Here is a 26,026-nt window from a genome sequence, read left to right as displayed (position 1 = left end):
CAAACAACAAAAGCTACCACATGAAGGTTCAGATGGAAGACATGAGCACATGGTCCTGAAAAAAGATCGCAGAGATAGACCGACTGGTCACCTCAGAAGGTCACGAAGGATGCTCCTTTGCTGCAAGATCACGCCACGAACTAACTTGCTCCTGCTCTTTGAATATGTATGAGCATCCGGACTGGGGGTTTCCGATATCGCAGGAATAACTCTTGAGTGGAACTTTCGAGGATACCGAGGTAGATGGCATGCAGGAAGGTCATGGTAGGGTTGTATGCAAGCCAAAAACAGGAGGGATCCCATGGGCAGAAACGGCTATATCATCTCCGACAAGGGCACCAGTGGCAAGTGATGGAGAAATGGTGGATTTTCCCACGGTGCGATGGCTAGAACACGGCTATTGATGGCAGCTTGCATGCGCCTCAAGCCGTTTCTGAAGCGAGAAAACGCGAGAGCAAGGATTGTCTTACGTGCGCACAGATGAAGATGCCAGATGTGAGACTATTGACACTAGTCCGTATGCGGCAACTGCCTCGGCATTTCAACACCTCGAAGTCTCTCAGCGTCATGTCGTTGATTAATTATTTAATTCTACAATTATCACATCAGCTGCACTCCATCCATACCTGTCCAGCCTCCCTGTCATCCATATACTCATCCTTTCTTTCTCACCCGGATTGACCACCAGTCTCCTACCCTCTCCCTTTAGTCGCCTCCCCTTTGTATAACCCGAGCTTTCCACCATGCCCTCCAATCCGGAATGGGTGAAGGCCCTGAAGCCTTCCGGTCCACAAGGAAGCGAGCTTCTTCAGCAAGAGAGGGCAAAGTCCAACCTTAATGTCGATCAGCTAGCGGACTTTATGTTCACCAAAGAAATCCTCCAACGAAACGAACGAATTCTCAATATACTCACTGCGGAGCCTGTATTCGACAAGTCTCAGAACTACTTCAGAGGACGAACAGAGAGAATAGAGGCAGCATTGGCGAGAGGAAAGCGTCTGCAACAACTCCAGGTCAAGCACAAGTGGACCAGAGAGGAGTTTCAGGCTGCCAATGAGTTGATCAGTGAGCCTACCCCATACGGACTCCACGCGAGCATGTTTCTCGTCACCCTCCGAGAACAGGGTACACCCGAGCAGCACAAACTCTTCCTTGAAAGAGCAGAGGCATACAAGATCATTGGTTGCTACGCTCAAACCGAGCTTGGCCATGGTTCAAACGTCAGAGGACTGGAAACCACCGCAACATGGAACCCCGAAGACAAGACCTTTACCCTACATTCGCCCACCCTAACGGCTTCCAAATGGTGGATTGGATCATTGGGGAAAGTCGCCAACCATGCCGTCGTTATGGCTCAACTATACATGGGCGGTAAGAACTATGGCCCACATCCATTTGTCGTTCAAATTAGAGATCTCAAGACTCATGAGCCTTTACCAAATGTTCACGTTGGAGATATTGGCCCCAAGTTTGGCTACAATACCATGGACAACGGTTTTCTTCTGTTGAAAAATGTAAAGATTCCTCATATCAACATGTTGGCTCGATTCTCCCGGATTGATCCCAACACCAACAAATATATCCGACCGTCCAATCCATCTCTCGTCTACGGCACCTTGACCTGGGTTCGAAGCAACATCGTCCTCCAGTCTGGGTCTACCCTGGCTCGGGGTGTAACAATTGCCACTAGATACTGTGCAGTCAGACGACAGTTCCAGGACCGAGATGCCCCTGCGAATGAGCCAGGCGAGAACCAGGTCCTTAACTATACTATGGTTCAAGTTCGTCTCCTTCCACTCCTTGCCGCCACTTACGCTCTACACTTCACCGGCAAAGGTATGATCGGTCTTTACGAAGAGAACCAAAAGCGTATGAACGGCAATGTAGGAAAGCTCTCCGATGCCAATCGTGCACCCGGGCCCGAAGAGCTCAACCCTGGTACTGATCTACTTGCGGACCTTCATGCCACTAGCTGTGCTCTCAAAGCTCTCGCGTCCACCACCGCGGCTGAGGGTCTTGAGGTTTGCCGTCGCGCGTGCGGTGGTCACGGATACAGTTCCTTCTCCGGCATCGGCAGCTGGTACGCCGACTATCTTCCAACTGTGACGTGGGAAGGTGACAATTACATGCTCACTCAGCAAGTGTCTCGCTACCTTCTCAAGTCAGCGCGATCCGTGCTCAAAGGCAAGGCCGCCGACAATGACACGACTCGCTTCCTCAAGGAATTCGTCCGTCGACGTGACATTGGTGCGGCATTCGACGTGATTGGCAATGATCAGGACCTGGTCGACTCATTCTCTTGGCGCGTGGCATTCCTGACCTTTGAAGCTCTCCGCCACCGTGACGAGGACAAACAATCCTGGAACTCGCTGTTGGTGGACTTCTGGCGCCTCTCGACGGCCCATGCACAATACATGATCGTCAAGAACTTCCACGAAGCCTTGAACGACACCAAGACGACCAAGCAGTTGGATCCTGAGACGGTCAGCCTCTTGCACAAGCTATTCCGTCTATATGCCTTGCACACTCTGGAGCGTGAAGCAAGCGAATTCTACTCGAGTGCCGCTGTCACCGTGCGCCAGATTACGCTCGCCCGCACCAAGGCTGTGATGAAACTTCTCGAAGAAATTCGACCCCACGCCGTGCGCCTGGTTGACGCCTGGAAGTTCCCAGACTGGCAACTCGACAGCTCACTCGGTCGGTACGACGGCAACGTGTATGAGGACATGTTCCACCGTGCGAGTGAAATCAATCCTTTGAACAGCGTCGTTTTCGACCCATATCCGGACTCGAAGGTACTGTTCAAGAAGGACGAAAGAGCGGACCTGAGAAGTAAATTGTAATTCACGCAATGCCTAAAAAATCTGCAAGTGGCTAAAGGAGTGGTTGATATGATTCTCACGCACTTATCCATGTATGTATCTAACGGAGCATGTGGTCTTTTGGAGCTTCGATGCATGTATCAGGTACATTTGGGATCCAATTTTGTCGAGGGGGGGTTCTTATCTCTCAGGAGGGTCGGTTTTGGGAAAAGGAAAAAGATAGAGGTAGAAATTGTGGATGTTTACATTCAACGTGCTCTCGAGTTCTATTCCAGATCGTTGTTTCCATTCATGTGCTGAGAGCCTTTAAATATTGTGTGTATATATATAGATATGTTACACACACACATATATAACCTGAACCTAGGTTCGTCACACCCATTGAGTCGACTAACTAACTCCCCGCCGCTTTGCTCTCGCTCTCAAGGACCCATTCAGTCCACTCGCGCTCTCTCTCCCTCTCTCTCGTCCACGTTCTTTTTCTCCTCCACTTCTCTCTTCCGCACTCGCTCCCCTCTTATTCTTTTGTTACTGCCACACATATGGCTTCTAGCTGCCGCGGCACGGCACGGCACATGGATGGAATTGGCTCCCAAACGTAGATTGCTTTCGTGGATGAAGGCACTAAGCCAGAAGAAGGAAAAAATATTTGTGGGGGGTGGGGAAGGGGGGTTTTGGTATAGGCCCCACGATAACGTGTGTATTCATTCACCGTTGGCAGTGAATAATGCCCATGCGGTTTGTTCAAATTCTTTGACGGGTCGAGAACCTAATTTTCACTCCTGGTAGCTATGTAAATAGATGAAAAACGGCCTCGTAGTGATGGAGGTTAGCCTCGTCAATGCCTTACATTGGACCCCCTCCGACTATTATCGCCCTATCTGATATCTGCTTCATTCTCATGCTCTTCTTGCCGACCTGAAATATCTGTGAATGAAAGGGGGTCCCCCAAATGCACTTTTACTCCAATACGGCGCCAGATCCCCTGTTATATCTCTGTATCAAGACTGGTTTCCATCTCGGTGAAAAGCGGCCCCCTTTCCGGCGCATTGCAAATTTTATGGTCATCTGGGGCAGTTTTTCTGCGTAGGATAGACTGCTTTCATAAAAGCCAAGACTTACACCGGAGCCTATCGTTGCATTGCTCGCCTCATACACCGCCCCGTACCAAGACATGATATCTAGCTTGCCTCTATCAAATAGCTTCATCCAGCCCCAACACAGGCACAGCCAGCGATCGTTGACGCTGAAAACATCAAGTGACAAACTCTTGGGATGTCGTCGATAGCTGAATGAGGAAGAGATCTGCTGCGTTGAAATCTGACACATGCTAACAGGGACGTTGTGAGGGGGGGCAGTAGGAAGGGGATTTGCGCTGGTGATGATGATCTTGGCACCTTTCCCAAGGATTTCAACAGTTTCCACCAGAAAATGAAAGATTTCGTCGTTTTCATTGCCCTGGCCCTGACGACAGCTTTCGATTCGGTCGATAATGATGGCTATTCGATCAATTCTAGAAATCATGCGGCCCAAGAGATTGCATAATTGGTCCAGTTCGACCGCGGATTGGCAATTGTGAAGGGTGAAAAGATCGGGCTCCTCAAGGACCAACGTCGGCCGTTGTTCGAGAATTTGGCATATGAGGATTTTGATCAGGGTCTTGGGAGAGTACTGTTTGACTCGCGATCTGTCGCACAAAACAAATGTAACAAGTTCATTCTGAACTTGAAAGGCCTGGATCGTGTCCAGTGCGAATTCTGTTACCCAGGAATCACGCCCACGGGTTGGACCAAATATGGCCAAGATGGAGGCGTGCGGGAGAGAGCTCCACGCTTCGAGGTATTCCAAAACGCCGTTGACTTCCCAATGATCTTTTGGAGAGGTACGAAACTGACGACCTTTCCAGTGTTGGATTTCTTCATTCATGGTCACGTAGAGGGGTAGCAGAGTGTGCATCACCGCTCTGTTATGCTGACGGAGCTGGAGCATATGCATTTCTAGGCCCAAAAAATCAGCACAGTGCGAATGCATCTGGCACATACATACTTCTTTGATCGAGCTGCAGTGTATCGATGGACAGTCTCAAACTTGCGATCTGAGACTGCATATTTGAGAGTTCGGCAGCAACGTAGTCTACCTTTTTGGCTTGGTTTTGCAGCAAGTCATATGTGTCGATTTGCAAAACACCGCTGGCGGCTTGCATGAGGAATCTCAAAGTCCCCCAAGCAGACTCAACTTCCTGGAGACCCTTTTTGAAATCGTACTTTGTGTTGGCGGTCAAAGCATCGACGATTTTTGCTTCGGGATGTGAGAATGACTGGTTCATTGGTCGAGGAGAAACTCACATGTTCTGCCAATGGCACAATACTCCGTTACGATGACCACGAGCTCTAAAATAGCAATGTATACTTTGGCGAGCTGCAGTCGGACCTTGTCCGGGGAACTGGAGATGGACACATTGCATAGGTCAAGGCTCTCGGTGACCTGGACAAGCCTCGCAAATATGTCAGATACCGCTTCTAATTTCTCCTGTTTGAGAACGATAGTCTAGCTCCTATCAGCTCTCTCTCTCTTTGCGGCGAGATTTGAAAGATATAATTGACCTTGGAGATGACCATCAGACATCCAAGTAATACCGCGCATTCTGGGTTGAGGGATGTAAGTGGAGAGACCAAATCCCTAATGTTGAATGTAAAGCGCGCAAGGTTCTCGACAGTCTTCGGTAGCCACTTGAATCTGAGCCATTCATTTCGCTGTCTAGACTCTTTTGCTTTGTCCTCGATAAACGACTTGACCGCCTCAGCATTGATGACTTTGAGTTCGGGTCTGTCAGGAATTCTTCTCAACAACGCAGCGTCATTTGGGGGGAGTATTTTGGCAAGTTTTAAATTTGATCGTCGACACTGCCGGAACGCTTCTTCAAACACACTGCGAAGTCAGTCCATACTCGTCCCAAGAGATAGCCTCACATACGAATCATCGGTGCCTGGTTGGTATCGCCGTCCTTGTGAAGTTTGAACATCCTGTGTGGTAGATTCAAGGGCTTCTGACATCGTACGAACAGGCGGTCAAGAGTTTTTGGTCAATAGGAAGTCTGTACGTTCCTCTTTGTCGCGTTGACCAGCCCGAATGTGGTCAGGATGAGGCTGAGCAGCGAAATGGTTGACATCTGCAGCCAAGTGACGTGGCAAGGCGACATGGTTGCCTGATTCGCCCCTTCCGACATGGGCACTCTCAGCCTCATAAAGGGCTTTGCTTGAGTTTGCATAAAAGTCTTTCGTGAGCCTTCAGGGTACAAACTAACGCTATCTTTCTATAGAAGACGCAAATAAAAATGTCGTCCTTAGCTACGGAGAATCACGCTACGCAGAAGCCCACCGGGTGTTTGCATTGCAAGCAAGCAGTTTCAATGAGCAACGGTGTGATTGCCGACAATTGCCCAGAAAGTGTTGAGTTGGCTGGAACGGTCTTCGACGGAGGGCTCAAGCAGCGTATTGGTAGACGAAAAAAGGAGGACGGAGAGGTAAAATGGATCAGCCAGCTGCAGTGGGAGGATGAACAACGCCAAAAGAAGGCTACAAATGGTTTCGACAAGTATGCATTTTGTTTGGACGACTCAGATGACAAGAAGAAAATTGTCATTTCCTCCCCAGCTCTCCTTGCGGCTGTGAAGCGAGTCATCCCAGCTCGTTTGTTCGAGAATATGTCGGACAGCGTTGCAATAACGGAGCCGTTTTTACGAATTTTCCATTTCATTGATGACATGCGCAACGACATGCACATAGGTACTGCTGATCCTCGAGATAAGGCGGATATTGATGCTCTAGAGTCATTCCTGTTCGACTGCCAACCACGACATAAAGTCGACCGGGGCATCCTGAGCTCTACACAACCAGCATCGGTGAATTTCGAAATGATCTGGGCACTTTTCAAAGACGGCGACCTGATCGTGGTCACCGACAAGTTCAAAGAAAACAGATTCTTCAAATTCACGCATTTGGAGGAGAACGTTGACCGAGTGAATGGACGACCTGATGTCTGTGAAAAGCTGGCAATTTGTGGATGGTGCATCGTCTGGGACAGCGAACAGAAATCCTTCGCTCAACAGAGCTACAAGTTCTACATTGAACGTTTTCTAGGATATCGCAAGGTGCGAACATTGCCGATATATCCTCTGCGCTGCGAGGAAGAAAAACGAGCAGACTCAATGAAGGCAGAACTGGAGAAGAGAGGACGTGACTGGGCACATTTGGCTTCCCAAGCCCCTTCCTGCTTCGAATACAATGGAACTGCTATCTATACACACGACAGTCAGAGGGGCCTCTCAGAAACCGGCATGCAGGTGCGTTGACCAATGACTCAGAGGACCTTACAACTGATGAAAGTCTAGCTGAATGGCCGGATAATCATTGACCACGTTAAGGAACTCTCATTGGACGGGCTATTCGACACCAAAGTAGATCATAATAGCAGGGAAATTCTCGAAGAAAAGCTTGATGATACACCGACTGGCAATTCAAAAATGCTAACAAAGGCCGAACACTACTTGCTGTGTCCTCCAACGCTTACGTGCTTTCACATCGATAGGTGGAAACGATATCACATCGATATCAACAAGCTAAAGCCTATTTTGTGGACGAGCAATGCAATTGAGAAGGTAATCCTGGAAGAGACCAAGAAGAAAAGGCTCAGGCGCTTGTTGAAAAACTACGTAAGTGAGGGAATGCGAGGTCGAGACATCATCACGAATAAGGGGCGAGGCTTAACCATCATTCTGTACGGACCATCAGGAGTTGGGAAGACGCTTACTGCCGAATGTCTCGCAGAGCATGTGAAGATGCCGTTGCTTCCTTTGAGCGTGGGTAGCTTGGTCTCCGACGATGATTTGATCGAAGAAAACCTGCGCGAGGCATTTAACAACGCAAGCCGATTGAAGGCAATACTTCTGCTCGATGAGGCCGATGTGGTGCTGGAAGCTCGTTCCTTCGAAGATGTCCGCAGGAACGGGATAGTGTCAAGTAAGTGTATCCTCGATTGAGGACCCCTTTGCTGACTCCATTACAGTTTTCCTGCGACAACTCGAGTACTACAACGGCATCCTGTTCCTGACCACGAATAGAATCACGACCATGGACGTCGCATTCCAGTCGAGGATCCAATTGGCCATTTCATACGAAGAGCTAGGTGCAGACGCACGAGAGAAAATCTGGAGGAGCCTCCTGGATACAGCAATTGTAGACGTGACGGAATCCGAGAAATCCGCCATCGAGAGAGCCATTCCCGCACTGTCGCAGGAAAGGCTGAACGGCCGGCAGATCCGCAACACGCTCACGCAAGCGAACTTGTTGGCCCGCGATGACTTCAGCAGTGAATGTAAGGTCCAACTAAAGCATATCAAAGAAGCAATGAGCGAAACGCTACAGTTCCAAGCCTTTTTTGAAGGGACAGGGAAAGCCCAAGTGAACAAGCCCCGGGTCTGGATGCCGTTCTCACCATCGCAAAGCGGCATCTAGTTGTACAAGGCTCAAGAACACACGACGCGGGCTTGTAATGATCTGTGGTAATTATGGCGCTGAATGAGGTAATATATGAGACAATGAAGACCGGATGAGACTTGTCATTCGCGACACGCACGAAGTCCCGAAGATCTGGCTGTCCGCCCACTGAACACAACTTACAAATTCCCCAGTATCCTTCTTCATCCCTCAAGTAAGCCTTTTCTGCCGTCGTGATGCTCGATGCACTCTCAGAACCCTTCGGTCGCTGCGTCTTATGAATAGGTCCAATCCTGTAACAACGCGCTCTGCGGACACTTCTCTCCATACATCAACAGGCTTTGTTGAGGTCCGTGTAGCAATAAAACTCATCAAAGCCTATTTCGTTCATCTTAACAACAGCCTCCGTACTCTGCTTCTAAAATCCCTAGGTGGTTCTGAAAAAAGTCCATGGTGAGCCGCTTTGGCAACCTAGATTGACCCTCAGGATGCCAAAAGGGGCCTCCTGAAAAGGTCCGAAGTCGACCCTGAACGCCCAACAAATGGCGCGGCTTGTAGATTCTGTAGGTGGACCGCAAGGTTCGTTCATGCGGACGGTAATGGAACGAAGGACGGTTTTGGGATGTTATAAGATTGAAATAGTAAAAGAATTGAAATGGACAAGGGGAGCCCGCATCAATGGGCGGTGGCGTGTGAATGGATTGGCATGCAGGGAGGCTTGACCTGGGCCAGTCCATCCCTTGAGCACGGATTGAGGAGGCCACCCCTTGATGAGCGTGTTTTCCTTTAGGTCAATGTCAAACCGTACAATCCGTCGACGAGATACATTGCATTACCTTGTTTAGACTCCAGAAACACAGAGCAGGCCGAGACCGATGTTGAGATTGAGTTGCGTTGAATCTTGAGAGCACAGCAGTCTCATCGTCATGGTCACCTGGCCGATGGTACCGGGTGGTGGTTCACAGCCGTCGGGGTCGACGTGTTCCGTACTCGTACTACTACAGAACAACCTCATGTACAACAACAAGATTTATGTCGTCGTGGCCATGTTGGTGTCGATGGTCATCCTCCTCCACAAGGTCAGGTTCGGCAAACAACAAAAAGGCAAAAAGAAATACAAAATCTTTCCTGGTCGGGCGGCTCTTGAAATCGCCATTGTCGGTCATCTCCACACTACTCACAGTGGTGGTGGTGGTGGTGGTTTAGGTCGACTTATATGGTGAGTACTTGTTTTCTTACTCGCCTTGGGGAAGAAAAGGGGAGTCCGAAGGAAAATACTCAAAAATCAGACATGACAACGAGAATAAAGGGGCCGCAGTGGCTGACTGACAACCGAGGTTTTTTTTTTCAGTTCAGCCATACAACGACTACTACTGCGAGGGCGACAACGACGTGGTGATGTCGGCGATGGTGCAGGCGCCGGTTCAATCTACGGCCTCACTTCGACACACCAAGTTCTCGTCAATTTCCCTCCCCCGGACATGGACAAAATCATGTCACTTGCTCACCACGCTCTCACCGCCGAACCGGTCCAGTATACTTTGTTCACACGAGTGTTTGGGGCGACCGACTCTCCTGAGCTCAAGACGAAACTTGAGGGCTCTTGGAAATCTCTTCTTGCGCCCGTCGAGAGGATGTTCCTCAACGACACCTCCGTGACGGCGGCACTGGAATAAACCGACCTTCGTCAAAAGGTGAATGAATTCGTGAGTTTCTCCTCGACTCCGTCACGGATGAGACCACGGGAATCGTCTGCCGATATCCAAGTCATTACAACACCAAACTCGAGCAGAAGACTGTCTGGCGAGTTGGGGAGGACCGTGGTCGAGGTCGAGGTCGAAGCAAACCTCTCGAGTCTGTCGAGAGATTTTGGAGCTTGTATAGCCATTCCTATCCTTTACAACCAAAGCTTTTTGGACCGGTATCCCCAGCTCCTAAATGACTTTTGGAAGTTCGATAACAATTTGTTTCCGTTATTGATGATGGGTGTTCCGACTTGGCTGCTTTTCCCGTTCAAAGTCATGAGGGAAGGATTGGCTGCTAGATCTAGGTTTGCTTGAAAAGATAGAAGACTTGTATCGACGTATCGACCGGTTACAGCTTCAACAAGAACAACAAGGACAAGGCAACGTATCTTTCGTGGACTACTACGTTGGGGGTTTGTGTCGTGACTGTCCAGTCTTGAAAGCTTGCGTGTTGGAAACTTTACGCATGACCAACGAGGCGACTTCGATAAGATACGTCAAGAAACCAACCCAGGACATTCGTGTCGTTGTATCGAGGAGAAGAAAGCAAAATATTTTGTAATTGTCCCAGAGCTGAGACTTGTAGAAAATGATTGCGACTGAACATGCAACAAGAGACCAAAACACCCACTGTCATGGTATCAGGAATATATATCAAGATGTACTATGTAGCAGCAACTCATAACAAGGTACCAACGAGGCATCAAAGGGGGTATCACATTTTATGCTTTCTGATTTTCTTTTCTTTTCTTTTTTTCAAAGGACACTTTCTTGCTCATCGAACCCAAACCAATATGAATGATAATATGCAAATGAGTGAGTGGTAGACAAACACACAAAAAAGCAAAAAACACAGCCGTGGGGTATATATATACTGCAAAGTAAATGAATGTGCGTAAACGATGATCCCCAAAAAGAAAACAAAAACACTCCAGGTAAAATGCTTCCAATGTATACCCGGGTATAGTTTTTCTTGTGCTGACCAAAAAAATGAGAAAGATACCATGCGATCCGGGGGTATAAAGCTCAATGTGGAACAACTCTCTCTCTCTCTCTCTGTATCCCACATCAAAAGCTTCCGAATCACTTTTTTGTTTTCCAAACCGAAAAATCACTTTCAAACACTGGCCAGTAGCCAGTCACCCTCATCACCTCACGTCGTCATCACACCTCACCTCAGAGCTGTCCGCGAACATCAGTATCATCAGCGTCATGACCAGGACCAGAGGCCGTGCCAGACGCAGAAGTAGAGACATGCCCGGTTGTTGTAGTACTGACTGGGACATCCTCCCACCCTCGTGGACCCATGCACTCGTACATGCCGACATTCTTGCTCAACACCGTCGCCAGACCCTTGTGCACCTCGACCTGGAAGGGTTGAAAGGGTAGTTTCTCGCCGTCGACACTGAAATATCCGCCGTCACGAGAGGCGTTGCGTCCGTTCCCGGACACGCCCATCCGATCGAGCACCTTGCCCAACTTGTTCTGACGCGCCTCGTTGTCCGACTGATCGACCATGTTTCCGAATTTTGGGACGACTCGAATCGCCGAGACTTTTCGGTACCGCACGCATTCCTTGTCGAAAAAGGTCCCCTTTGGTACGGACAACAGCAAGTCGACCGCCTTTGTCCGTTTGATGTCTCCGTCGATGGTGATCAAATCGAGTAGACCGTCACAGGGTAACGAGGCTGGGAAAAAGGGGGCGTCGGCGGCCATCATGGCCATGTTCCCACAATAGAAATTGCCCATGTTGGGGTAGTATGCCATGGGCGTCCACCCTTCGTTTTCGGGTAAAGGGTCCTCGACCGTCCCGTACTTTAGGGGTGGCAGACCCAGACCGGTCGAGGTGTCGAGGGGTCCATCCAGGTCGTCGTGCGACAAGGCACTTCCTTGACTCCTCCGTCGGGCCCTGTGCTCCGCGTAATGCCGTCGGATGTCTTCTTTGTTTTCGATTTCTGTCTTGACGGCGAGTTCGATGGGATACAAGGTCTTCCCCAGTAACCTCACAAGGAACCCAAATGTGAATCTCGCGTCCCCCATCCATCGAATGTTCTCGGTGCCCAGGTCACTTTCGGCGACGATGCCCAAGGACTGCGACAGGAACGACAGCGTCCTGGTGTTGCCTTGTGTGACGCTCGCCAGGTCCATGGGTGTCCGTATACCTTTTACGATACACAACGCCGCCGCGCTGGGTTCGGCCGTGCCGGTGAGGTTCCACGACATGGCGTTCCCAGTACCGCAGGGTAACTGGACCACGGCGACTTTTCGGAGCGCCTCGGCCGCGTTGGGTTTCCTCGCGAGTCCGTTGACACATTCGTGCGGCAGGCCGTCGCCCGAGGCGCTCGCCACGACGTCGAAAGCGTTGATGTCCAGGTCGGCGCAAATCTCCACCGCGTGACCGGAATGCGTCGTCCGCTCGACGTCGAGTTCGCAGCGCGCGGCCGCGAATATCGGTTCGATGGCCTTTGCGTAGATCTTGGCCGCTTTCCCTGCGCCTCCGAACGGGTTTATCAACAGTTTGATCCTCTTGTTCCGTTGCGCTTTACCATAGGCGCGGTCCAGCAGCCGATCTATCCACCGTAAAGCCTTCTCTTCCACCGCCGTCGTACTTTCGATCGTGTAATTGATGTATGCGACGCTGACGGGGGCATTGGCCGATTTGGAGGAAGGTTTGGCATATCGTATGGTCAATTCGCCCTTGACCAGTTCGGCCCATAGTACATTAAAAAAGGGTATCGAGCGAGTGTTTGTCGTTCCTGTGTTGTGAGGAATGAGTCAGTATTTTATCTTCAAAGGCACTGGAAAAGTGTGCAAAAGTCACTCACTTTTGAATAATCCAAAACAATCAAAGCCCGAGTCGCCACGAAGTCCATCGTCTGCGTAAAAACAAGTCAGTTGGTCCGACACACAAAACCCAGACTTGAGAGAATTACCTAGAACAATCACAGCATCGGTTCCCAGTGTGAGGGTGGCATTTCGGCCTACGCTCAACGTCGACTCGACCATGGCTTCCCGTTCGTCTTGAATGGCGGCATTGTCGGAAAATGGATTCGACTCGCTTCGTCTATCACCGGCCATGATGACGACTGACGGTGTGTAGCATTATTATGTGGCGGGAAAAAAAGGCCAAGAGAGAGAAAGGGTACTGAATAGCGATTTGAGTCCTTGTACGCAGTATTTGCACCCGCACTCGCACTCGAACGAGCTGATGAGTCTAGCCTGGGTCAAACGAAGGAAAAGCGAGGTGAAGAAAATTCGGCAAACGTGTATAAAACTCGGTACAATAACGTCGTTCCGTGGCGAAGATATTATTTACTTATAGTTGCGGTGTTTGTACAAAGAATGGATAAGTGGTCAAAGTTGAAATAAGTACTGTAAGAGAAACGTCGGCATCTCTCCAGTTTTGCTCACGTACTGTACGGAATGACTTACTGTACAGTATTTACCCAGTAAAGGATCCACTCGCTTTGAGACATGGATGGTTGTATCCGTACAAAACACACGACACACATACGGAGTACGACACACACGACACATACACAATGGGATCTAGCGGAGGCCACAATAATAATGTCAGCCTTTCAACTAATAATAAACCGAAGTTCGCTCTCGTAAGTAGGCAATAGGACTTCCGCCGTGTTGCACAGTACACGTACACTTAACATACAAACCTGCAACCACGGATATCGTGACCCTGTTTGGGGGGGGGGAGTGTCAAGGGTGATGCCTGGTGACCAGGTTCTGGGTTGCAGGAAATCCGCAAGGGACACAAGCAGCATTTTCGGCCAATGGATACGGAGCCATGGGGAAATGCCATGCTGCAGGGCCTGGACCGACCCCCGGTGGTTGCCGTTAAAGGGAATCATCCCCCGGAGCTCCCGGCGCCAGGTGTCAGCCGAAGGACAGTACGGAGTACGGAGTACGATCGAAAATACGAGACACGAAGGTCACGCTTCCTCTACCCCAGACAAAACAGCCTTGGTACCTCGTACTCGTACCCCGTAATGAACCATCATCTGGTTCTTCCGTATCCGAAGGAGTATCTACTGTAAGCGTTGGGGACGAAGTTGAACCATCTACTCATCTATAACAGTCAAGTGCAGATCACATTGGAACAAAGATTCCATATTCATTACAAATTCTGTACCAGTCTCGAGAGATACAGTATGGTAGAAATCCTATTACTCCATCCTTACCAAGGTATATATACCTAGTATTGAGGTACCTTCAAGCTCATTATCCAACCTCATAGTATAGAAGAATTCTGGCGACTTGGAATAGAAACGCCGCCACTAGAGTCGCTTCTTGGAGTCTGCACATCCGGTTCATCCACCACCAACTTCCGGATTTCCACGATCCATGGATGCTGCAACAGTTCAGCCGCTGTACTCCGCTTGGCTGGATCGCGTTCGAAGCACTTCTTCAAAAAGTCCACGCCAGTAGAGCTGAGCTGGTCTTCTGTGGGTAGTTGGGGCGGATTGCCTTGAGCAATATTGTACATGATCGCCCATTCATTGTCCAGGGTTGACCAAGGTCGACGACCCGTAGCCATCTCGAGAATGACGCAACCAAGAGACCAGATGTCGGCAGCCCCGGAAAATCGCGAGGTTGCTGGTCCATCTCCTCGAATCACTTCTGGTGACATGTACATGGGTGTTCCCGTCATGGTCTTCTGCGGCTGTCGTGCCGCCGGTCCATTGTTGGCAATGTGAGGCCCTTCGCCCGCCATGCGTTTCTGGGGTTCCGCAGCCATGAGTGTCTGGCCCTGTCGAGCGATGATCTTGGCCGCTCCAAAGTCGACATATTTGATGACTCCATTGTGGTCGAGTAGTACATTTTCAGGCTTGATATCCCGATGCACAATGTGAGCTGAGTGTAAGTACGCCAAACCCTCGAGCATCTGCAAGGCATACACCATAATCACAGTCTCGTCCTCAATGCGGCCATGCTCGAGAAGACCAGCAACCGAACCACCTGAACAGTACTCCATAAAGATATAGACCTTGTCCCGATGCACCTCAATACCGTAGTAAGACACAATGTTGGGATGATCCAGAACAGCCAAGACGCCCATTTCGTCACCAATCTGTTTCACAATGGTAGGAATGAGCTGGGGATCTTGTAGACGAATCTCCTTGACAGCCATCAAAGTACCGGTGTCAAGGTTCAGTGCAGCGTAGACAGAGCCGAACGTGCCACCGCCGACAAATTGTCCTTGTTGCCATCTCATGGTGATGTTGGTGGCCGAAGAGGACAGGAATGTGAGGGATCGATCGGCCTCATTTGATCCTTCCAAAACACGTCCAAGTGACGTTTTCGTGCCGCGTTCTTCGCGAGCTTGGTCAATGGCGTTGAGTTGGGACACTCTTAACTCGGTCATCTCCTGGCGGCAGTCTTCGTCGTTTCTAAGCTTGTTGAAATCAAGCCGTTTGTTCATCCCAGATAATGCCTCCATCCTTGACTTCTCTTGCTGTGCCGCCAATGTAGACCTCGCACCCATGATGTCAAAATGGGAGATGAGGACGGACATACAGCCTGCCACCTTGACTCGAATCCTCCTGTAGTCCTCTTCGCTGATATCCAACACATTTCGACCCCGCGTCATCGCCATGGCAAATTCCAATGCCACCACGGCCCATTTGAATGTTCTTCGGTCAGCAGCATCACAATCATCACAGATGAAGCTGATCCAATCCAAAGCCAACCTAGTCAGCTTCAGATTATTCATCATTCGTCGATTGGCGTCCATGTACGTGAGCGATCGTTTCCCAAACTCGGTTGCGAAGGCGAAGCATGACTGCACCAGCTCAGGGCTTGCGATGCCACCATTCTGGGATCGAATTACCTCCACACTTTCCATGATAGTATTCGATAGCTTAAACGTTGTCTTCTTGATCTTTCCCAACTCCTGGTTGACTCGCGAGAGGTTGGCCCTTTGTTCGATGACAACATCCAGATCATGGCCAACAGCATTTGCAAACTCCATTCTAGCACCTTGCAATCGCAGAGACGAGCCGTCAGCAACAAGTCGGAGCCGGCCAAGTCTTACATCGTTGGGGAGTTCAAGAACGTCGACATCCATTCTCTGGCCTTCCCAGATCATTGGATCTTCCGGATGAATCACCAAAATGTAAGGGTTGGAAGGATCTTCCGGTGCATCATCGGCATGAAAAGACGTGCCCAGGATGGACTGAATCTCCTTAGATCTGCCCCATAGCGATGGAGAGGCTAGGAAATGGACCCCTTTCGGACTATTGGGCCCGACATCTAGAAGAATGTGGTCGGACATGGTCAGCGATTCGCAAAAATTCTGTAGTTGCTCTGCATCCATGGCCAAATTAAACTCGGTGGCATTCTCAAATCGTTGTCGCAGGATTCGTGAAAAGCGGAACAATTTTCTTTGCCGTACACGGACCGAATCCAGGATAGTCTTGTATCGCTTCTCCATATCTTGAGCGCTTTCATCTGGTTTTGAGCGTAATTCACGCTCGAATGAAGCTGTAAGCCGAAGCAAAGACTTCGCAGTCAAAGAACTGAACTGTTCGGCTACTTCAATGTCTCCTCCTTCGAGTTGGCGTCCTATCTCATTGGAGAAGCCCCATTCTTGTTCAAGGATTTCGGCTTCTCGAAAAGTGTTCTTGTTGGCACCGAGTTTCCAATTCAGCATCTTAAAGTAGAACTTCAGAGCATCCACGATTACCGAGTCAAACGACTCATCAATGCATGGGGGCAAGTCCCACCCAGGTTGTGGATGCGAAATTGCGAGATACTGTTGCTTAATCAGACAAGCAAGCCGCATCAATATCTGGAACTGTGAAATCATCTGATCGATAATCATCACAGACTGTTGAGCCGATTCCTTCATCTTCCTGGCGTACGATAACCGCATGCGGATGATCTCCTGGATCAACCTCGACGGGAAATTGATCAGGGTTAAGAGTTCTTCGATATATGGAGGTAGGTGGCGTGCTGCAAAAGCTTCGGCATTCTCGATCAGAGTGCTCTTGGCTTTGTTGATAACTTGGCCGATTCCCTTGAACATGCTCTTATCACCCTGCAGAGAACTCAGACCATCTTCCTTGAGGATTCGATCGATGAAGGATGACTCGTCGGACAGCTCACCATCGTGGCTAGACCGTCGTTTCTGTTTGCTGAAGTCAAGTTCCGGGTTGCCGACCCAGGCCTGAAGGACTGCAAGCTCTGTGTTGATGGACTGGGTTATATTGTGCCAGGAGACAATGGCGTCGCAGCTTTCCTGGAAGGCGTCGGAAGCGGCCCTGGTTTGAGCGGCCTCCAGTTCCCTTCTCGAGGAATAGAGCCATTCACACTTTTCGATATTGGAGACGGCTTCCTCGACCTGCTCCAGAGGAGACTTGCCCACCACCGTTTCACCCTTGATCTCAAAGGCGATGATACTTTCAATGACGGGCGCAAGATCCTTGCGACTCTCTTCGATAAGCTTCTTCTGCATTAGAAGCGGGCGTCCATAGTATTTTGCTCGGGCTCCTATCCAGATCTCTGAACCGATTTCTGTCCTTGTTTTTTGTTCCGTTGTTCCAATCAATCTTTGTTTTTCTTGCTTCACCACATCGCCCTTGAGTACTGACGCCAACATTGAATGCCATTCCAGCCGTTCTCTGTTTTGCGGATTATGTAATTCTTCCTCGGATGGCTGTAAGTTGTCCTCATTGCCCAAGAACATCAACGTTTCCGGGTCGTAGGGATCATCGAAAGGGTGCTCGGTGGATGGGGATTCATCATCGGTCTCATCGTCTGTACTATAGCCAATGCTGGGTGTCCGAGGGTCACTGTCCAACCAGTCTTGAGGCTGTTGCCTCATACGCTGTACATATGCCTTCTCTTGCGCCTTATATTGGGCATTCGGATCTCTTCTAGAGGTTCTCATGGTGCTTGACGAATGCATCCGTTTCGAATTTAGCGACGACAACTGCGGAGGTCGTCTTGGAGGAGCATAGGTATTCGAGGGTGTTCTCAGAGGTCCTGTCGGTCTTACACCACGCAGGTCTGCGGACGCAGTTTGTGCATCGGCGGAAAAGGTTCTGTCCATGGTGGCCGGGTTGAGTCCGCCACTGCCCCCGCGAGGCCGGGGTCCATATGAATTCCAAGACGACAAACTTGAAAAACCGCTCGAGGGAGTATAGGCCGAGATGGAGGAGGTAGGAGTAGTCGTAAAATTTACCGCGTTATCGGCAGCGTCGTAGGTGGAGGGCGGATACCCATAGACTGCGGAGGAGGTGGCGGCACTGGCGAGATCCTCATCCGAGGATCCAGACGAGGAACCTGCGCTACCGCGATGCATCGGGGGCAGCTCTTCATGTTCCATGACGAGAGGCAGTCGGCCTTCTTCGATGCGTTGCCCTTCGCTTTTGGGAGGACGAGGACCAACGCGTGAGGCGAGATTAGCAGGTCGAACTGGCACAGGGATCTGAGTTGGGGCGGTTTGGAGAGGCAGTAATGGCGGCTCTCCCGGGGGAGTTGGAGATTCCAGAATCACCCGCGCAGGCGCTGTTGCTGTTGCAGGCGTTGACACTGCCTGTGGCTGGTAAAGAGGCTGACTCGTTGCCAGTCCATTTCCTTGCAGATGCATGTCGACGATTCTGTTTACATCCCTTTCTCTACGCGAGGACAACCGAAGAGCAAGTCAAAAGGGACAGGTCAGAATAATTCACCAGGAACAAAATAAAGAGAAGATTGATTGACGCGTATATGGCCAACAAAAGATCACCACCCTCAATAGTACGCCGTATGTATGACACCACCAACTCCTTGAACACTTGAAGCGCCACAACCACCAATAAAGGGCACTTCCACTCCCTATTCAATTCCAAGATTACCAGCGGCGGATCTGAGTAGGGATCAAAAGAGCGATTGCAGGGAATTCGATCCGACGGGGGCGGATGATCCTCCCAACTTGGGTTCGTGAAGGCGCTTTTTTCCCAGTTCCACGCAGCCCAAAACTTGGAATGGTGGAGTTGGGAGTCCAGTAGAACTTGACGAATATGGGGGCTTTCTTGATTGAGGAAGTTATGTGTGGATGTTGTATACGAATCTACAGAGTACAATTGCAAAGTTTAGAATTAATTATACACTAGATTCAGCGGACTTGCAGGCATTTTTTTGTCGTTCTCAAGTCCTACAGTATGAGGTACTTTGTGACTTCACATTCCCTGGTTAAGGCCAATCTACGGACATGGTAGATCATCTGTCACCCCCTAAAGTGACGCAAACTCCTACCGCCACAGAAGCAGACATTGTTACGAGTACGAGTAGATCTCATTATTGTTTGGGTCAAGGATGTTTCATCTCCATTCCGGACAAGGGCAGCCTGGAGTTTCGATCCGGAGTTCAATGATATTCGCCTGAGATCGGTGATGCCACTCCACACAAGCCGAAGACCCGCAGAGCCTCGCACTTCCCCCATCCCCCGTAGCATCATGGCCAGTTAAAACGTAAATAAACAGATACAGTCAAGAGCCTTGCCCAGGACACGAAGAAGTGACAGCCTTGTCTCGCTGCACCTGATATGTCCACATGTACGGAATCAGCATACTACACGAGAGGAAGACACATTTTAGACGGCGAATGGAAGGCCCTGTGTCAGAAATGACTGTTGAACGCTATCTTTCTGTCCATTTGCAATAGTGAATGAGTCAGCCACAACATGAAGCCAATCGGCGTTCTCAGCAAACAGTGTGTGAGATATCACCCATGACGTGAATCTAACACAAGAAACAGACGGTATTCCGAATGTTTGCGTGGTGAGTCAGAAAACACACGAGAGACTCGCAACACCTGCTCTTTTCCCAGGCTCAACACGTTATGCGAAAGTTTTACAAGGGCACAAGCGAAATGGCGTTGGGAGGTCGTACTCCGTATGAATATTCAACCTTGAACTTCAAGGTCGAAAATAGATTCGACGTGGCTTGATCGACACTAGTGAAGGCTTGCACAACCCATACCGAAGAAGTGCCTCAACGTGGCTCAACGGGGATACTTTGGCTTGCTCCGTGCGATATGGACAGGTTTGGCACTGTCAAGTCGATTCGCAAATACAAAAATGTTGCCATGACTTGTCGAATTGACTGTTATCGACCGAACGGACGAATCATATCGCCGGAAATCAGTCGCAGGACCCGATATCATCGGGACAGGGCGGACTTTGAAGTGGGTCGATATTGGCTGCGCACGTCTCTTCGAATCTTCTCTCGAAGCAACTATGCAAACCGGCAACCAATCTGGGCAGGTCTGTTCAGCAATACTGAGGTCGCGAGCAGTCTTTGATCGGGTGTTCGGCAGTTTATTATTTGATGATGGTGCGCTTCCATCATCTGCTGAGCGGGAGGAAGACATGGTTCTTGTCCTAAGCGATCACGTCCAGTCCGGGGCGGTTTTAGAGACGAGACCATGAACGAATAGTCTGTTGCAAGACGCGAAGCCAAGACATCGAGGGTGAGATAGAACAGTGAGAATGCGGGATGTCGGCTTGAACAGACGCTCGTCTGTCTGCATGCCAAGGCCTCGACACATACTGTACAGGCTGTGTCGATAAGGGTCACCCTTGCAGTCACAATGTCATCGGCGGATGGGTGTTTGTTGGTACGTACGATATGTGCGAACACAAGTCATGTCAGGCGAAAAGACAGCACTCGGACTATGACCGCAGAGTGCATGGGCAATTTTGTTCTGGAAACATTCCTACCGTACAGTAGCATCATGGACAGGGGATCGATAGGCACGGGTAACGGAGGGACAACCATAAAAGTTAGAACATCCGTAGTCTTGATCCATGCCGCTGCAACATACAGTAACACCTCAGGGGTCGCGAGTAATTAATTGTTGCCACGAGGTTCGCTACAGGACAACATGAACAAGCGAGGATGCGCGAAGATGGTGTCCGTACGGAGGAACCAGGGCGAGTGAATTGAGCAACGGGTATCATGTACATTCTCGTACTCGCATGATTTAGGTCATAACTTTGTTGTAGAGACGCATGAGTACTCCGTAGTGGTGGTAGATAGGTACAAAGATACCCGTTAGCGTGTAGTCAGTAATTGTACAGAGTAAGCAAAAGTCGCGGTATCAAAAGTGACTCCTCAATAGCCTCGTATTTGTGGTTCCTGCTTATCAGTGGAGCTTCCCGAAGGATCCAATTTGAGGCACGATCATTCTCTTGGCAAAGCCCTCGGACACCAATGGGAGATGGAATGCTTATCATGGCTAACCTCACCTTGTTCCGACCTTGCGCAGAGGACAATTCAACCACAGTAACCGTAGTGTCTCCCTGCGCAGATTCCAAGAGCGCCCAGTGGCGCCGAGGCGTTGTCAATCTCAAGAAGAAACTACAAGCCAAGCTGCACCGGGAGAAATGGTGTGAGTGACAACGAAGAAGAGGACAATAGTGACCAGACTCAGATAGAGGTTGGAGGCCTGGGGAGCCTCGTTGCTGACAAGGAGGAGCACACAAGCCTATCTACGTGTACTCCGTGTTCTGCAGGTATCAATTATCAATATACAGTACAGAGTAGCCTGACTCGCCACAAGGGAGATCTAGGAACATCTCCGGATACGCAAGACACTTTCCACCTACAATACACCTCCTCTTGACGGCCGTGCGTGTGTAACCTTCGGTTGAGAGATGCTCTAGCACGATCCATTCGTCCATCTCACTCTCTCTCGCCGCGCCTTGGTGTTGGGAACATCTCACCACTGGCACCCGAACTCCACATCAAGTCTGCATCTCGCCAAATCCCACGCTATCAGTCCACGGACCAGGGTCCCCCTACCGCCCTCCGTCTCGGATATGGAGTGTGCCTAGCTCATTTTTGTAACCGTGGCACACGCCTCCGTCAGAAAGAGCAATCAGTGGTGGGAACGGTGGGCTTCTCAAACACAAGAAACGTGCTTCTGAATGTTATATTCATAGCCTCTGCCCGATGCTCTCCGGCCTATTTCTTTCTCGCTTTCCCCTTCTTCGGTCCCCAGTCCCTTTTCTTTCTTCACACCTTTTCGCAAAGCATCCTTCCCTTCGCGAGTTGTGTCGCGACTTGGATTGATCACAGTTGACCCCTTGACAAACACCCTGGTCAGGCCAACACCAGACCGCCAACATGTCTGACAGTCTCGATTCGCTGCCCTACGTCCCGCTCGAGGTCTACAATGGCACCTCCATGACCGGCGGTGACTCTCTCACCCAGAACCTCAATGTCTACTACAATGCCGGTGACATTGCCTGGATGATCACTTCGACCGCCCTGGTCTTGCTCATGATTCCCGGTGTCGGGTATGGAAATCGCATCCTCCCCTCGTCCGCACATGAAACTAATATATATCTTTAGTTTCTTCTACTCTGGTCTCGCCCGACGCAAGTCTGCCCTCTCGCTTATCTGGCTCTCCATCGCAGCCACGGCCTTGATCTCCTTCCAATGGTTCTTTTGGGGTTATACCCTTGCATTCTCTCACACTGCGGGTAAATTCCTCGGTGACATGGAAAATTTTGGCTTCCGCAACGTCCTTGGTGCACCGTCGGTCGGGTCGAGCAAAATCCCCGATCTGTTGTTCGCTGTGTACCAGGGCATGTTCGCTGCCATCACAGTTGCTTTGGCCATTGGAGCTGCAGCTGAGCGTGGTCGACTGGCGCCCGCCATGGTCTTCTCTTTCGTTTGGTCCACCGTGGTCTATGACCCCATTGCCTGCTGGACATGGAACGGTGCAGGCTGGGTTTTCAAGATGGGCGGTCTCGATTTCGCTGGTGGTACACCCGTGCACATTTCCTCCGGTGCTGCTGCCCTCGCTTATTCCCTGATGCTCGGAAAGCGTCGAGGCCACGGAACCCACGAGCTCAACTATCGCCCCCACAATGTTACCCAAATCGTCATCGGAACTGTGTTCCTGTGGGTCGGGTAAGTTTAATGGTTTCCTGGAATATAAGGGCTTCTCGCTGACAATTTGCAGATGGTTCGGCTTCAACGCTGGTTCAGCGTTATCCGCTAACCTTCGCGCTGTGATGGCTGCCGTTGTCACCAACCTTGCTGCTAGTGTCGGTGGTCTCACCTGGTGTATTCTCGATTATCGCCTGGAACGCAAGTGGTCGACTGTTGGCTTCTGCAGTGGTGTCATTGCCGGTTTGGTCGCCATCACCCCCGGCAGTGGTTTCGTCCCAGCTTGGGCTTCCGTCATCTTCGGTGTGGTCGGAGCCGTCGCATGCAACTATGGCACCAAACTCAAGTTCCTTCTCCACATTGATGATGCCCTCGATATCTTCGCCATCCACGGTATTGGTGGTCTTGTCGGAGATCTCCTCACCGGTCTGTTCGCTGCCGACTACATTGCAGCTCTTGACGGTGCTACCGTGATCGAAGGTGGCTGGATCAACCACCACTACATCCAGCTCGCCTACCAACTGTGTGACGGTGTCACTGGTATGGCGTACTCCTTTGTTCTCAGCTGCGTCATCCTCTTTGTGATCAACCTGATCCCAGGTCTCCAACTCCGTGCTACGGAGCAGGAAGAGATCATGGGTATGGACGAGATCGAAGTCGGTGAATTCGCCTACGACTACGTCGAGGTGGCTCGAGATGTTGTCCATGGTGTCGAGCACGAAGCCGTTCCCGCCCACAGAGACAGCCCCAGCTCGGATGGTGATATCAACGAGGAAAAGCCAGCTCAACCTGTCCCAACAACCACAGCTCCTACGAGCCCATAAAACGCCGCGTTGTTTTGTACAGCATAAGTCATAGAGGCGCAATGTTTGGCGCCAGAAGGGGACTGATCATAATATCCTACCTACACCTGTTGCTGTGTCTGTTTGTTCGTGTTGAAGAAGCTAGATTGCAAAGACGAATTGAAATTTAGATACCCTGAATATTAAGAAGAAAAATATGGTTTGCATCATCTTATTCAAGTGCTCCATCGGGTTCGATGTCCACTTCCTGCACCTCTGCACCCGCCAGGGCTCTGGCGGGGGCAATAGGTTCCATGATGATATGTATCAGGAGTCGATCCGGACAATACCTGACGTACCTTGTACTCCATCTCAAACACTATCAAACACTATAATTCAACCTCTGTCAGCCCTACACCGAGACATCACTTTTCAATACTCCGTCCGGGTGTGTCAGTTCCACACTACCTCAATGTCAAACCTTAGCGCAGATCCTCAGCCTTGTGCAGCCTTATCAGCCAGCGGATCTTGTCGTGCCTCCTCCCATACTACTCGTACTGTACGAAGCCTTTCGTCCTGAGGTTGCGCTGTCCAGGGAAGCGTTGGGACCATTAGGTATCCCATTATCTGTACCAGTCATGTAATGAGTGTCACTCTGCCCCGTTCTTCGTGTGTGTTGATACTCGTGTACGAAGGCCAAAGTTCCCCTGTCACTGCGTTCATCGGCAGCAGCCAGCATCCAAGTCGAACTCTGCACTTTCCAGCCAACTGAGGGCCATGAGATGATCATAACTTGTCTGTATACCCTTGGAGTGAATTCCTAAATATTTCAAATAAGTGTACTCCGTACAGTCGTCCCCATTGTATTAAACCATTAGCCGCCTGGGAAACGATTCAGACGGTCCAATACCCGACACCCGGGCATGTACCGGGCCGCGGCCTCACACACCTCTTTTTACTCCACCCTCCGCTACCACATCCGCAACCCCCCCCAATGATCTGGAGTTGCTCACAGGCTGTGTTCGACGGGGTAGAGCGCATATGATTTTGAAATGCTTGTCAGATCTCGGATAGGGTTCAGCACCTTTCTGGATTCGTGAACTCGTCGGATGGAGCAACCCCGAGGGCCCATGGACTTGAACACCCAGGTATATAAGCCGCAACGGAGGACATAAACGCAGTCCTTCTCCAAATCCTTTCCACCAAATCTACTCCCATAACCGATCAGTTGTTGGGGCCATACGTCGACATTTACCTTGCAGTTTCTATCTCGATAAAAAGCTACTACTTCGCAGCCACTCACACGATGCTCGGCAAAATCACCTTGGAAGATCACTTCAATCTGCCCGATTTCGCAGAAAAAGCGAAGTGGTGGGCAGGTCTCTTCGCCGTCGACGCAGACAAGCACGTCCGCGAGATCAGCGATGTCGGCAAGATCAGACTAGGTTATGCCGACCAGTATGGGGTGGGTTACCACATTCTCAGCTACACGGCGCCGGGAATTCAAGACATTGCCGACCCCAAGCAAGCGATTTCTCTGGCGAGACAGGTCAACGACTACATCTATGAACAGATCAAGGACAAGTCGGACAGATTCGGTTCGTTCGCGACGCTCTCCATGCACGACCCTGCCGAGGCGGCCGCCGAGTTGAGACGATGCGTCGAACAATACGGCTTCAAGGGCGCCCTGGTCAACGACATTCAGATCGGCCCCGATGGAGAGTCCCTCATATTTTACGACAAGCCCGAGTGGGACGTCTTTTGGCAGACCTGCGTCGAGCTCGACGTCCCCTTTTACCTTCACCCGAAACAGCCGACCGGTGTCGTGTACGACAAACTGTGGGCGGACCGGAAGTGGTTGATCGGCCCCCCTCTCAGCTTCGCGCAGGGGGTGAGCCTGCACTTGTTGGGGATGGTCGTCAACGGTGTGTTCGACAGGAACCCAAAACTTCAAGTGGTCATCGGCCACTTGGGTGAGCATATCCCCTTCGACCTCTGGCGCATCAACCATTGGTTCGAGGACGTCAAGAAACCATTGGGACTCAAAGAGACCTGCAAGAAGACCATCCGGGATTACTTCCGTGAAAACATCTGGATCACCACATCCGGACATTTTTCGACGTCAACCCTGAAATATTGTATCGAAGAACTCGGTGGTGCCGACAGGATCATGTTCTCAACCGATTATCCGTTCGAGTGCTACAAGGACGCGTGTACGTGGTTTGATGGGCTGAAACTCGACGAAGGACAGAAGGAAGCGATCGGGCGTGACAACGCATTGCG

The 26,026-nt window shown here is 50.5% G+C and overlaps 7 protein-coding genes across 7 annotated transcripts; 4 read left to right on the top strand and 3 right to left on the bottom strand.

Annotated features, from left to right (window-relative positions):
- Positions 1-609: 609 nt before the first annotated feature.
- PV06_10877 (uncharacterized protein) lies at positions 610-3,084 on the top strand. Its single transcript, XM_016412470.1, has one exon. It carries the CDS (start codon positions 744-746, stop codon positions 2,841-2,843), a length of 2,100 nt encoding a protein of 699 aa, XP_016257195.1. The 5' UTR covers positions 610-743; the 3' UTR covers positions 2,844-3,084.
- Positions 3,085-3,782: 698 nt separating this feature from the next.
- Positions 3,783-5,875, bottom strand: PV06_10876 (uncharacterized protein; the record flags this gene model as incomplete). Its single annotated transcript, XM_016412469.1, has 5 exons — positions 3,783-4,819; positions 4,869-5,120; positions 5,168-5,369; positions 5,426-5,750; positions 5,796-5,875. 5 exons carry the CDS (start codon positions 5,873-5,875, stop codon positions 3,783-3,785), a joined length of 1,896 nt encoding a protein of 631 aa, XP_016257194.1.
- A 356-nt stretch (positions 5,876-6,231) lies between these two features.
- Positions 6,232-8,335, top strand: PV06_10875 (uncharacterized protein; the record flags this gene model as incomplete). Its single annotated transcript, XM_016412468.1, has 3 exons — positions 6,232-7,164; positions 7,213-7,840; positions 7,887-8,335. 3 exons carry the CDS (start codon positions 6,232-6,234, stop codon positions 8,333-8,335), a joined length of 2,010 nt encoding a protein of 669 aa, XP_016257193.1.
- A 908-nt stretch (positions 8,336-9,243) lies between these two features.
- PV06_10874 (uncharacterized protein) lies at positions 9,244-9,993 on the top strand (the record flags this gene model as incomplete). The annotated part of the gene is made up of 2 exons (XM_016412467.1): positions 9,244-9,536; positions 9,669-9,993. The coding sequence occupies 2 exons, from the start codon at positions 9,244-9,246 to the stop codon at positions 9,991-9,993; spliced, it is 618 nt and encodes a 205-aa protein (XP_016257192.1).
- Positions 9,994-10,674: 681 nt separating this feature from the next.
- On the bottom strand, positions 10,675-13,442 carry PV06_10873 (uncharacterized protein). Its single transcript, XM_016412466.1, has 3 exons — positions 12,996-13,442; positions 12,888-12,938; positions 10,675-12,818 (listed from the first exon to the last, which is right to left on the bottom strand). Exons 1-3 carry the CDS (start codon positions 13,138-13,140, stop codon positions 11,239-11,241), a joined length of 1,776 nt encoding a protein of 591 aa, XP_016257191.1. The 5' UTR covers positions 13,141-13,442; the 3' UTR covers positions 10,675-11,238.
- A 724-nt stretch (positions 13,443-14,166) lies between these two features.
- PV06_10872 (uncharacterized protein) lies at positions 14,167-18,742 on the bottom strand. Its single transcript, XM_016412465.1, has one exon. It carries the CDS (start codon positions 18,668-18,670, stop codon positions 14,309-14,311), a length of 4,362 nt encoding a protein of 1,453 aa, XP_016257190.1. The 5' UTR covers positions 18,671-18,742; the 3' UTR covers positions 14,167-14,308.
- A 3,269-nt stretch (positions 18,743-22,011) lies between these two features.
- Positions 22,012-23,978, top strand: PV06_10871 (uncharacterized protein). The gene is made up of 3 exons (XM_016412464.1): positions 22,012-22,363; positions 22,419-22,982; positions 23,035-23,978. The coding sequence occupies exons 1-3, from the start codon at positions 22,191-22,193 to the stop codon at positions 23,783-23,785; spliced, it is 1,488 nt and encodes a 495-aa protein (XP_016257189.1). The 5' UTR covers positions 22,012-22,190; the 3' UTR covers positions 23,786-23,978.
- Positions 23,979-26,026: the final 2,048 nt, after the last annotated feature.

Source organism: Exophiala oligosperma, assembly GCF_000835515.1.
Source record: "Exophiala oligosperma strain CBS 72588 unplaced genomic scaffold supercont1.16, whole genome shotgun sequence".
Lineage (NCBI taxonomy): Eukaryota > Fungi > Ascomycota > Eurotiomycetes > Chaetothyriales > Herpotrichiellaceae > Exophiala > Exophiala oligosperma.
Note: the sequence above shows the minus strand (reverse complement) of the source record. Positions and strands in the feature narration are given on the sequence as shown.

Bases quoted from the DNA above. Each gene is read 5' to 3' on its own strand.
- PV06_10872 (XM_016412465.1), bottom strand. From the start codon at position 18,670: ATGCATCTGCAAGGAAATGGACTGGCAACGAGTCAGCCTCTTTACCAG.
- PV06_10877 (XM_016412470.1), top strand. From the start codon at position 744: ATGCCCTCCAATCCGGAATGGGTGAAGGCCCTGAAGCCTTCCGGTCCA.
- PV06_10871 (XM_016412464.1), top strand. From the start codon at position 22,191: ATGTCTGACAGTCTCGATTCGCTGCCCTACGTCCCGCTCGAGGTCTAC. The intron at 22,364-22,418 runs GTATGGAAATCG...ATATATCTTTAG, and splicing joins CTCATGATTCCCGGTGTCGG to TTTCTTCTACTCTGGTCTCG. The intron at 22,983-23,034 runs GTAAGTTTAATG...GACAATTTGCAG, and splicing joins ACTGTGTTCCTGTGGGTCGG to ATGGTTCGGCTTCAACGCTG.
- PV06_10873 (XM_016412466.1), bottom strand. From the start codon at position 13,140: ATGGCCGGTGATAGACGAAGCGAGTCGAATCCATTTTCCGACAATGCC. The intron at 12,939-12,995 runs GTAATTCTCTCA...GTTTTTACGCAG, and splicing joins CGATGCTGTGATTGTTCTAG to ACGATGGACTTCGTGGCGAC. The intron at 12,819-12,887 runs GTGAGTGACTTT...CTCACAACACAG, and splicing joins TTGTTTTGGATTATTCAAAA to GAACGACAAACACTCGCTCG.